Genomic DNA, 12729 nt, shown 5'->3' with positions numbered 1-12729 from the left:
CTAATTAGTTGGGAAGTATTTTTCGAACCATAGAGTTTTATCCATTATGCGACGTTCTTTTCTCCTACTTAAAAAACACAAAATGAAGCTAAAAATCCGTAAAGGAAAGGAAGAACAATTGCGAAATGTTTGCAACAATAACGTATACCATAGGTTGGTCTAATAATCTCACGCTGTTGTAATTTCCTGTATCACATACCTACGAAGTGTATTTAAGTAATCGTCAGTTTAACTTTCGCTGTTGTTTTTGTTGTGGTCTTCCGTCCTGAGACTGGTTTGATGCAGCTCTCCATGCTACCCTATCCTGTGCAAGCTTCTTCATCTCCCAGTACCTACTGCAACCTACATCCTTCTGAATCTGCTTAGTGTATCCATTTCATGGTCTCCCTCTACGAATTTTACCCTCCACGCTGCCCTCCAATACTAAATTGGTAATCCCTTCATGCCTCAGAACATGTCCTACCAACCGATCCCTTCTTCTAGTCAAGTTGTGCCACAAGCTCCTCTTCTCCACAATTCTGTTCAATACCACCTCATTAGTTATGTGATCTACCTATCTAATCTTCATCATTCTTCTGTAGCACCACATTTATATATCGTCCATGTTTCACTTCCATACATGGCTACACACCATACAAATACTTTCAGAAACGACTTCCTGACACTTAAATCATACTCGATGTTAACAAATTTCTGTTCTTCAGAAACGCTTTCCTTGTCATTGTCAGTCTACATTTTATATCCTCTCTACTTCGACCATCATGAGGTATTTTTCTCCCCAAATAGCAAAACTCTTTTACTACTTTAAGTGTCTCATTTCGCCGGCAGGGATGGCCGAGCGGTTCTAGGCGCTACAGTCTGGAACCGCGCGACCGCTACGGTCGCAGGTTCGAATCCTGCCTCGGGCATGGATGTGTGTGATGTCCTTAGGTTGGTTAGGTTTAAATAGTTCTAAGTTCTAGGGGACTGATGACCTCAGAAGTTAAGTCCCATAGTGCTCAGAGCCATTTGAATCATTTTTTTTTTTTTTTTGGACTCATTTCCTAATCTAATTCCTTCAGCATCACCCGACTTAATTCGACTACATTCCATTATCCTCGTTTTGCTTTTGTTGATGTTCATCTTATATCCTCCTTTCAAGACACTGTCCATTCCGTTCAACTGCTCTTCCAAGTCCTTTGCTGCCTCTGACAGAATTACAATGTCATCGGCGAACCTCAAAGTTTTTATTTCTTCTCCATGGATTTTGACGCCTACTCCGAATTTTTCTTTTGTTTCTTTTGGCTAGCAGTATTCAATTATTATGAAGCGATAATGAGGAATCTTAGTCTGCAGAAACACACCACAACGGAGCATAAAGTGGATCACGTAGTTAAGAATTAATAACTGAGAACCGATTTTATCTACTGATTTTATATGACTGACATCATACTACATTTGAAAATGACGGAAAGTCGAAACGCGTAAGGTTGTTGAAAAATAAAATGTGTGGTCAAGAAGTCAGTAAAGTTATTAAAAATAAAATTTATTTTGTATACACAATATATTATATTTCGTTCTACTCCTAAAGTGATCACTTGAGTGGTTAGTTCTATCAAGGTAAAGGACAGTGAACGTTAAAGATTAGTAGCAGTACTGGAAGATTCTCTAGCAGCACCGAAATCTCTTGTGACGCTGACTGTGCATTGACACTCGCTGTCTCTCTACGCTGTGGGAACGTCGAGTGGCGGCGCTTTGCTTGTGAAACCTGGACGCTCACTGCGAGCTGCGCGGCAGGCGGTTGTGTGGGTGGGAGAGGGGCCGGGGGAGGGAGCGGCAGTGAGGTGCTTTTAGCGCAGTCTCTTTGTCAAGGGAACCGCTGCCCGCACGTCCAACTTTGCGCGGCTGAATGCGCCGCGCGAGTAGCAGAAGTTGGGCCGAGTGTTGCCTCGCTGCCAAACACGCCTCCCCACCATCTCCTCGCGTCCCGCGCTCTGCTTTAAGCACACTGTAACCGTACTGCTTCCCTTTTCTAACGATCTCTATTTCTTTCTCGATTTTTTACTCATCCAGAACGTCCAACGTTTGTAAATTGTGTAACTGTAAACGGCGCCTGGTGTTGATTTGTCTGGTAGGCGGTGTCATCTGTAGGCAAATACTCGAACTTTTTGTTACTCTCCGTCACTAATATTTGTATCGATTTGTTGTTGTGTATTTAAAATTTTAAATGGCGCTTTTGAATTTATTTGACATGAAACAACAATTCTGAAACGAATCCGTTATTCTCAAGATGATGAATTTGAATAAAAAATGGTTAAATAGGTTCCAGAATATATTTTGCGCAAGGGTTCTGATCAGGATAGCCATTGTTTGACTACGAAATCGCATCAGTAAAGGCCGTTGCACCAGTCCAGGCAGACCTCAAACTAGAGTCGGTAGATCCGGTTTAGGCACCGCTAATGCGAAATTTGTACACTCGGTGTGTCATAATTAGTAGTGAAAACAATGTACAGAGGGGTCCAGAAAAATATAGACACGCGCTGATAGTAAATATTAATGAAACAAAATAATATATCGTTACAATTCTTGCACGGGGTGAGGTTATTTTATGTGTTGAAAGTGACCCCTATTAGCAGCCAAACAACGTCGATGCCATTGAACTGTTGACCGAAATACGGCTGTCAGTGTTGCCGATTTGATAGCCGCATAGGACGCCACGATGGTTTCTCGTAGCTCATTCAATGCAGCTGGCTTCTGTTGATAAACTTCGGTTTTTCAAGGACCTCCGTAGGTAGATGCCAAGACGTGTAAGATCAGGAGACCGTGGTGGGTACTCAACAGCTCCTCTTCAACCTGTCCATCGTCCACGTAGATTTTCTTCCAAGTGGACTCTGACATCTCTGTGGTAGCGAGGTGGAGAACCATCTTGTAGGTAAAAATATTTCATTTCCAAACACATCACGAATGGCAGGTAAAGTCGATGTTTGCAGCATATGAAGATACACCTCACCAGTTACGGTGTCTTCAAGGAAGAATGGTCCAGTCAAACCGCGTGATGACTGACCCCCCCTCCCCACACCCTGTTGATCTACATGCTTGTCCACATGAACTGAGGATTTTCAGGAGGCCAGTACACAAAGTTGTGGCGGTTTACAATACTGCTCAGTTTGAATTGCGCCTCGTCAGACCAGATAACCATCCCTGCAAACTGTTCATCCTTGCGAAGCATGCCTTCAAACCACTCGCAGTACTCCATCCTTCGAGCCGGGTCGTCCTCGTTCGTAGCAGGCAGAAATCTTGGAACGTAAACTTTCCAGCCTTCCGAATTCGTCGGACGCTTGATCGGCTTCTCCCGCTTTCACGTACACCTTAGTTCACAGATTTTTGAGGTGACCTAGTAAAATGAACACAGCAGCGCTGGAAGCTCGACTTGTTGATGTTTTTGGTCGGCCAGACCTTTACTTAATGCACATCCGTCGGCTTCAGGTTCATCCAGAATACGATAAATTGCTGTACGTGTTGTTGGCTGAGTTCTTTACACATTAAATCATTGACGATGTACCTCCATAGTGTTTTCGTACTTCCAGAACCACTTCAATATGGCCTTACGTTGCTCAAACGACAGTCTTACTTCATTCATTGCTGCACTGTCATCTGGCAAACGCGCTAAGATCTGTAGACAAAACAATGGACTACGTCACCGCGGAAAGATGCGATATGTCATTTGTTTCCAAAGATAATATCTTTCAAAGAGTGTCTACATTTTTCTGGTCCCCTCTATTTCCACACTCACTAGATTTAGACTTATTTTTATTGGTTTTATCATGCCATCTCTTGTTGCCCCTTGTCCATGTGTTTATATTTTTACTAAAGATTACAGTTAGCCGTAGCGCAGTTAATGTGTTAAATGTTTTGTTTTGCTTCATTACTAAATCCTGCTTATTATTGTTTCTTATTTACTTTGTCAATTACTGTAGCAACTTATCTTATTTCCATTTTTATTTAGTAATTTATTATCATATACTGTTCAATGCTGTTGTGAACAGGCGTTTCTACCTCTGTATAGCGAGTTTCTTTTCCAGTAATCTGTCGGCAGTTTAACGACTGCTGCAAAATCCGCTGGCCCTGACCAGAAAACCTTCCTCCTCCCTGAATAGACGGGCCGTTTTCACGTCTTGGAACCTGTGTTCCGCACCTTAGCGGATTTCCTTCTGCCTTGTTCCCTTGCTAGCCATGATCCAGAGTCGCGAGCGTCCATCAGCGGCATCCTCCCACATTCCGCACCTGAACGCACTAAGATACAAATTGCACTTGCAAATGTCCAATCTCTGCCAGCTCATCTCAACGAGTTCCGTCATATATTTCAAGACACAGACATCCATGTAACACTTCTGTGGGAGGCCTGGCTCAAACAAGGTATTTCCACAAGTTCGATAAATCTAGGCGGCTACATCTTTCTAAGACGTGACAGATGTAATAGATGACAGGGTGCAGTAGGGGAATACATACGCTCTGATTTATCACCTTCTGTGCCACACACACACACAACAATAACGAAGATAAACGAATGGAATCTATCGTCATATAGATCAAATCCCTTAACAAAAGTGAATGATATATGGCCTCTTCAAACCTCCGAAAATAGATCAGAACTGCTGTTTCAAGTCCTGAATCGACGCACAAGCATATGATTATAGCTGATGAGACTAACATAAATTTTCTATACAGTAGTCCATCCAGTGTGAAATTTAAGCGGATACTTTATTCTTTAAATGTGTCACTACCTCAGCTTGCTCCTATCCATCATACAACCAGTAGTCACACTCTCATAGACAGTTTTACAACGAAATCCCCAAAACGAGTACTTCGTAATTCTGAAATTTCTGCACATGTTATTTCTCACCATGACATAATTTTCGTGATGTACTCACTAGAATGTCCCAGAAAGAAACCACAACTGACCGCATACCGATACTTCAAACGCATTTATTTGTCTGGACTTGAACTGAGTTGAAAGAAATACACTCCTGGAAATTGAAATAAGAACACCGTGAATTCATTGTCCCAGGAAGGGGAAACTTTATTGACACATTCCTGGGGTCAGATACATCACATGATCACACTGACAGAACCACAGGCACGTAGACACAGGCAACAGAGCATGCACAACGTCGGCACTAGTACAGTGTATATCCACCTTTCGCAGCAATCCAGGCTGCTATTCTCCCATGGAGACGATCGTAGAGATACTGGATGTAGTCCTGTGGAACGGCTTGCCATGCCATTTCCACCTGGCGCCTCAGTTGGACCAGCGTTCGTGCTGGACGTGCAGACCGCGTGAGACGACGCTTCATCCAGTCCCAAACATGCTCAATGGGGGACAGATCCGGAGATCTTGCTGGCCAGGGTAGTTGACTTACACCTTCTAGAGCACGTTGGGTGGCACGGGATACATGCGGACGTGCATTGTCCTGTTGGAACAGCAAGTTCCCTTGCCGGTCTAGGAATGGTAGAACGATGGGTTCGATGACGGTTTGGATGTACCGTGCACTATTCAGTGTCCCCTCGACGATCACCAGTGGTGTACGGCCAGTGTAGGAGATCGCTCCCCACACCATGATGCCGGGTGTAGGCCCTGTGTGCCTCGGTCGTATGCAGTCCTGATTGTGGCGCTCACCTGCACGGCGCCAAACACGCATACGACCATCATTGGCACCAAGGCAGAAGCGACTCTCATCGCTGAAGACGACACGTCTCCATTCGTCCCTCCATTCACGCCTGTCGCGACACCACTGGAGGCGGGCTGCACGATGTTGGGGCGTGAGCGGAAGACGGCCTAACGGTGTGCGGGACCGTAGCCCAGCTTCATGGAGGCGGTTGCGAATGGTCCTCGCCGATACCCCAGGAGCAACAGTGTCCCTAATTTGCTGGGAAGTGGCGGTGCGGTCCCCTACGGCACTGCGTAGGATCCTACGGTCTTGGCGTGCATCCGTGCTTCGCTGCGGTCCGGTCCCAGGTCGACGGGCACGTGCACCTTCCGCCGACCACTGGCGACAACATCGATGTACTGTGGAGACCTCACGCCCCACGTGTTGAGCAATTCGGCGGTACGTCCACCCGGCCTCCCGCATGCCCACTATACGCCCTCGCTCAAAGTCCGTCAACTGCACATGCGGTTCACGTCCACGCTGTCGCGGCATGCTACCAGTGTTAAAGACTGTGATGGAGCTCCGTATGCCACGGCAAACTGGCTGACACTGACGGCGGCGGTGCACAAATGCTGCGCAGCTAGCGCCATTCGACGGCCAACACCGCGGTTCCTGGTGTGTCCGCTGTGCCGTGCGTGTGATCATTGCTTGTACAGCCCTCTCGCAGTGTCCGGAGCAAGTATGGTGGGTCTGACACACCGGTGTCAATGTGTTCTTTTTTCCATTTCCAGGAGTGTAGAAACATATTCTGGGTGATTTTCATATCCTAAGAACTTTGTAACGACTTGCTTGAATGATACCCATGCTTCTTTCTCATTTAAGTTCACTGTGGATTCGAGGTTTAACATCAAACATCAATTTTCTACTGTCAGGTCCGACAAAGACGACTTCTTTTAGTTTAGCTTCTTAAAAGTATGGAAACTTTTGGCAGTGATACTTAAAACATGGTCCATCTTTAGGCAAAGCCTTTATAAACTGTTTGATTAGGCATAACTTCATATGTAGAGGTGGTAGGAGTATGTTTTGTGGATCTACAAGGTTTCTGCGTAGGATGTTCTTCTCAAGAGGTTTTAAAAACTCCCTCACAGGACAGTTCTTTCTGCACCAGTGTTGATCCCTAGCCCTACTGTCCCATTCACACGGCCTCCCATTCATGTCCTTCGACTCTTATGATTTGAGTCTGGGTTCACTAAAATGGAGTTTTGAAAATCATCATATTTAAGAATTAATTATTGAAATACACTGAAAAAAAGTGAAGGCGTCTTTGAAATCAGGAAGAGGGTAGCTTGAATTATGGAGCAAAGGTGTGGTACTTCCAGCTGTTGAGCCTTTTGAATGACCAAGACATTCTATTTTTATATATCGAAAGTTATTACGAGGATACTACATGTAGAAATAAAACAGTATGTTGGACTTACTTGGAGTGTAAATACGCATGTCTTTTCTTCAACAGTAAACCGGATATAGCTACAGCCTCGTCTGCTGAAGCCACGATGAACTGATAAAGCGACAGGTAGCTGAATAGTTAGCTAGTGTGTGTGTGTGTGTGTGTGTGTGTGTGTGTGTGTGTGCGCGCGCACATTAGGCGTCTTGCTGGTTGGTGTGTACAGTTGTAACTGCAGGTGTGTAGCCGGCTCGGGAGCTTACTTCCGTCGCGGTCAGTAAATACTATCTATCGAGGAATGGAATGACTGGTAGAAATAGACAAGGGGGAAGATCTGTTTGAGTTCTGGAGAAGTATAGGAACATTTGAAGCAATGCCGACTTCATGTTTTGTCTTAGAAGAGACACTAAAGAGAGTCACACGCACATTTACAGATTTAGTAAAAGGTTTTCTTGGTATTGAGTGGAATACCATATTAAAATAGTGAAGTTATCGGGGATGAAATACAGGGCTCTAAAGATTATATACAGCTTGCACTGAGAGGGGAATGCAGTTAGAAGAAGCCAAGCACAGGAAAGGGAGGAGTGGTTGAAAGGGAATGAGCCAGGGTTGTGGTCTGTCCTCCCCCACGTTATTCAGTCTCTAATGGCTGTAAAGGAAAGCAGGGAAATTTGGAAAGGGAATTAAAGTTCAGTGAAAAGAAACAAATACTTTGAGGTTTTCCGATGACGAATACACGATAGATGGGCCACATAAGTTCTTCGCTGGATTACGAAAGATAAGAAAAGACCGAAACGGCAACGGAAAAATCTGGAGGCCAGAGTGTTCTATTAGATGTGCACATACTGTAACCATGCTTATATGTTGTAACTTTATAAAAACTCGTTATGTACCAACTTCGTGGCAAAGATATCATTGGTATACAGCAAAGCTCACAGATGCATGTTTCTGTCCATTGTCATAACAACGTCGGTCCTCAGTTGGCCAACTGAAGGCCAGAGGATTAAGCTATACTGGCGAATAAAATTCGCTGTTGTAAAAACAGTGGACGGACTTATCATAAAGTTTTCCGTGTATACAGTGTTAACTTTTATTTATGTTTGCCGAACTATTCGTCGACGGCGCTCCTGGACGGTCAGAAAATTTCATTATAGCGCCCTCCCCAGCGCAGAGTGGAAGTTGTAGTCAGAAAACAACTCCGCTAAGTAGCTCTGGGCGCCAGTCTTTTCCCGGGGAGCGCAGGCCCAGCGGCGTATGCGGGGAACCCTGGTAGTGGAGTTTGGCGTAGCTGTGAGCCAGGCGGTGCGGGTTTAGCCGGCACACACACAGTTTTAATCTGTCTGCAGGTTTCGGCTTTTTAATAACTCACCACGAAGTCAAGCGCTGTGTGGCAATTGCGACACGCGGAAAAGCTGCGTTGCTTGCAGTGTTCTCCACTTCTGTTTGCACTACCGCCATAAGACTTCTCAGTAACCAGGTACTACAATTTTGTTAAGTGTTAACAAGATATTGGTGCGCAGAATGCATCTCAGCGATGAAACGGGCGTCGGAATACTTCAAAGATTTTCTTGAGCCTCGTTCGTGGAATTCTGCAAACCAGTCTGTTAACTATGTTATTATTACAATAATTGTTATTTGGCCTTTATATTCTTCAATTAAGCCGTTTTAAGGGGCTCTGGAAAGGCTCAAAATCATGAAAAGTTCAATTTTTACTTTTTTGGGTTTTCTGAATCTGCAGACTATTACCTTTTAATAGATATATAATTTATTCAATTCCGAAGACTACAACTATTTTTAAATTTTTTTTGAAATGTGTTCTACATGGGCGTGACCCACTGTGGCGCTGTTAAACTGCTGTCAAATGGTGTTATTATTAACGTCCGTGTTCATCAGGTACATTTTAGTGATGTGAGATAATGTATGTGTTGTGTCTAACCTGTGATGGTACAATATATATCGCTGGTGTGATTGTCAATTGTTTCATGTTTATTTACTATGTCGTTATCTCGAAAATATTCGTAATTAATTCTGTTTCTTGAGCCTCTGTTTTGTTGAAGTATAATAATGAGTAAAAGTAAAGTTATTAGAAATCCTCTGAAGGCTTTTAAGAAAAGGAGAAATGTTGGAAAGCCAAAGGTATGTGTTATTACTGTAAACAATAAAGACGATAACCAAGTGAGTGAACCTAACCTCTCAAGTACACCTGCCCATAGCAGTCAAAGTGGGAAAGAAAATACTTCACAGAAGAAGCTTGGTTCAATGAGTGAAAACTATGAATGTTTTATGGGCGAATCGGATGTGAATGAAATATTTGATATGTCGGTTCTCAAAGGAATTTTTCAAACTGTGTAAGATGTATTCATTGTAGTGAAGTTGGTCTGGAACTCTCCATAATAAAGCACGTAGGACTTGCTAGTGAAATACAACTGAAATGTGATAAGTGTTCATACATGACCACCTTTTGGAACAGTGTTGCAGTAACTGCAACTGAAGAAAATGGTAGCAAAATCTACGAACACAACAACGAGCGATGCTTGCTTTAGACAAGGAACGCCTTCGGGCTGCAGACAGGGCTGTAAAGAGTCTAGAAATACAAGCAAGAGTAAACAGGAGGAGGAACAAGAGGAAGCTGGAGGAGGAGTTTGCAGAGGATGAAGATAATCCATCCTATGGACCTGGAATACACTAAAAACTTAATCCAATCTTTGTCGCTCGATTCCCAAAACTTTTATTTTCTCATACTAATTATATGTTTTCTAAGGATCTTCCAAACATATTTGTTTCAAACTTTCAGTACATGTTACACAGTACCTTCTGCATAATGTAACACAGCCTTTTTCCAAAAAACTGTATATTTTTGAATATATAAATAAAAAATTGCAAAAAAATGTTGTGAATTTTCATTACAATTGAAAAAAAATCATCTTTAATAACTGAACTAAAATTTTGTAAAATCCCTGTGTTAAGTTGTAGCCCATATTCCAATAAATAATCTGTAAAAAGTTCAACTTCCTACCTCAAATACTTTGTGAGGAAAGATGTAATTTATAAGCGGTATTTTTACATTGCAAGTATAGGGCGGTCCGGAGCCCCTTAAATAGTTTTGGCAGTACATAATATTCGTTTCTAGACATAAATTTACGTTTCAGGTTGATTCTTCCTTACTGTTGAATACATGTCTACTTCTAACTGTCTTAAAATATCAGAAACTCTGGTCGGTAGCTGCTTTGTATTATTGCTCCATTCAGTTCCTTCCTCTGTTCTGAACCGTTGGAGCTTCCGATAAGTAAATGGACCAGATCTGCAGTTACAGGTTGGTATTCCCCGATCGGTTAGGACAATGTGCGATTCTGTTGTTGCGCAAGTGCGCTGCATTTGGTTGATGAGTAATCGCATTCTAATTGTGGAAGCTTACTTTTGCTTTCTTGGTTAGCTCAGAATGTCGTATAGTCGTTCATTAGCAGACTCCATTTTTGATGTTGTAAATTCTCTACTTTTCGAATAAGTCAAAACTACAATTTTGTAACTCTGAGTTGTGCCATGAGTGACTGCCTCGGTTGGTGTTGAACTTTCTGCTGTACGCACACTAGTTTCCACCAAACTCAAACACGCTGTATCCTACCAGTACAATATCTGGCTGCCACACACTGTGAGAATGCGACGTAGAATGATACCATAGACGTAGTCGTAGGTAAATCAAGTGGTTCATTGGTAGAAGACTTTGAAAAATGAAATCAGTCTACAAAGGAAATTTCTTACCAAAACATTCGTGCTTCCCATCCTATAATTTTACTCAAGTGCGTAGAATACGTACCAAATAGGGCTAACAGTGGTTACTGAACGTGTAGAGAACTGGACAGCACGTCTGGTCACAGGTTTGTTCGACCCATGGAAGAATATCACAGAGATGCTGAAGAAATAGAACAGGAAGACTCTCGAAGACGGACGTAACTTATCTTGAGAAAGCCTGCTTCCAAGTTTCACGAACTAGTATTAAGTGTGGAAACTAGGCATACGCTACAGCTCCCCATGTAAATCTTCCTCCCTGGAGAGAACGAGATTGGCCCCATTACAGTGTGCGCAGAGGCGTTGTTACGCATTCTTTCCGCGCTGTATACGCGAATGATGGAACGTGAAGCAACTACATGATGAAGTGGGAAGTATGCACAGCCATGCACTTCACAGTGATTTGCAGAGTGTGGATGCAGATCAACATTCTTTGATATGCAACTGTGGGGTGTAATATTGCAGCTTTGGAACCGTCGGTATAAATATGTAAATGTTCGTCTCAAAGAATTGCTTAACACGTGTATTAGCGGTGCTGTTCATTAATAAACGGCTGGATCATAAAATACTGGTAGATGAAACGTCATCACATGATATTTTCTACCAAATATTGGTGTTACTTTGTGCTTCAAAATTACGGGGATGTTATGCTGCAGCTGAATGTAGCCTATAGTGACTAATAGTGCTATTCTCATGTAAGACACTTCCTCCGTGACACCATAAACAAAAATAGGCGGTCAGTTATTGGGAATGGTTCTATTTAAGAACTTGTTTATCGTTGGAATGAAATATGTAGCACTGAACATTGGTATATGTTTGAAAATTCATTTACGCTCCTGTTGCGTGGAATTTTACAGCTATTGTAATATTTCAGTTGACGATTAGCTTCTCGGACTAAAATCCCAACTTATGGGTGTGTTTAACTTGTTTATTTGCGATGCTGTTCGACCTCTCGTATTTCATCGTGGTGCTCTGCGTGCAACAATCTGCAGCAACGATAACCATTATATTACTGTCACCATACAACTGTTTGTGATCATCAGCGGCATTTGACTGTCATCATAAGATATCTTGAGGCTTTCGCACATTGTAATGGAATTCACTGGGCCTGAGCTGTGGTATTTATGGTCTAAAGAGGAGAATATTACCATCATGCATTCACTAATTCTGTTTATTTTGCATATCCACATAATCGAAAATAACTATGACATGAGAAGTAGGTACCAAATAGTCTATTAAAATGTTTTGGATGCAAAGGTTATGCGATGCAAAATACTAGCGTATTTGGAAGGGATTGCTGTGAGTGTCAGGAGACTGTTAGACGAATATTCCCTTTCCAGTGTGCCGTTCGCACTCTCGTGACGGTGATTATGTATGGGTAAATTTCCTTCTGTACATTATGTGAGCTTATTAGGGGACTGGCAAGTAATCGCCGGCCCTGACGCAGCAGAGTAGAGGTATTGTACTCACCTTGTCTGCGATGGTCTCCAGGTAACAGTGCCGGTTGCCGAAGCCCTCGGCAGCCAGACACACCCTCTCACCGGTGGCCGTGCATGACAGGCACACCATGTCTTCCTGCAAACACGCACACAAATCGCATTAGCTGTCAGCAAGCGTGAAACATGGGGGTTCTTTAGAGGCTTTGGGGCGAGTGACTAACTTTTACAAATTGGTAGGGACGGGCTGTCGGAAGAGCGACTGTACGATCGGGAGAGTAGTTTAGCTACCTTAAGTGGCATGTGTGTATATTGGGGAGGGGTTGACCGCCGTAATCACTGGGCCGAGACAAAGCATCCATTGGCGTTCATGGCGGATGGACAGCTTTAAGATGATTAAGTGAATTTTTCCTAAAACCGAGCATACTGTGGCACG

The 12729-nt window shown here is 43.2% G+C and overlaps 1 protein-coding gene across 1 annotated transcript in view; it reads right to left on the bottom strand.

The window, feature by feature from the left end:
• LOC124595722 (ryanodine receptor) overlaps positions 1-12729 on the bottom strand; it is a 690379-nt gene that overhangs the window by 518605 nt on the left and 159045 nt on the right. The window contains exon 2 of the mRNA XM_047134588.1: positions 12328-12432. Coding sequence (XP_046990544.1) covers positions 12328-12432 — 105 coding nt within the window. The remainder of the gene's footprint in view (positions 1-12327; positions 12433-12729) is intronic.

This window comes from Schistocerca americana, chromosome 2 (assembly GCF_021461395.2).
Source record: "Schistocerca americana isolate TAMUIC-IGC-003095 chromosome 2, iqSchAmer2.1, whole genome shotgun sequence".
NCBI lineage: Eukaryota > Metazoa > Arthropoda > Insecta > Orthoptera > Acrididae > Schistocerca > Schistocerca americana.
Note: the sequence above shows the minus strand (reverse complement) of the source record. Positions and strands in the feature narration are given on the sequence as shown.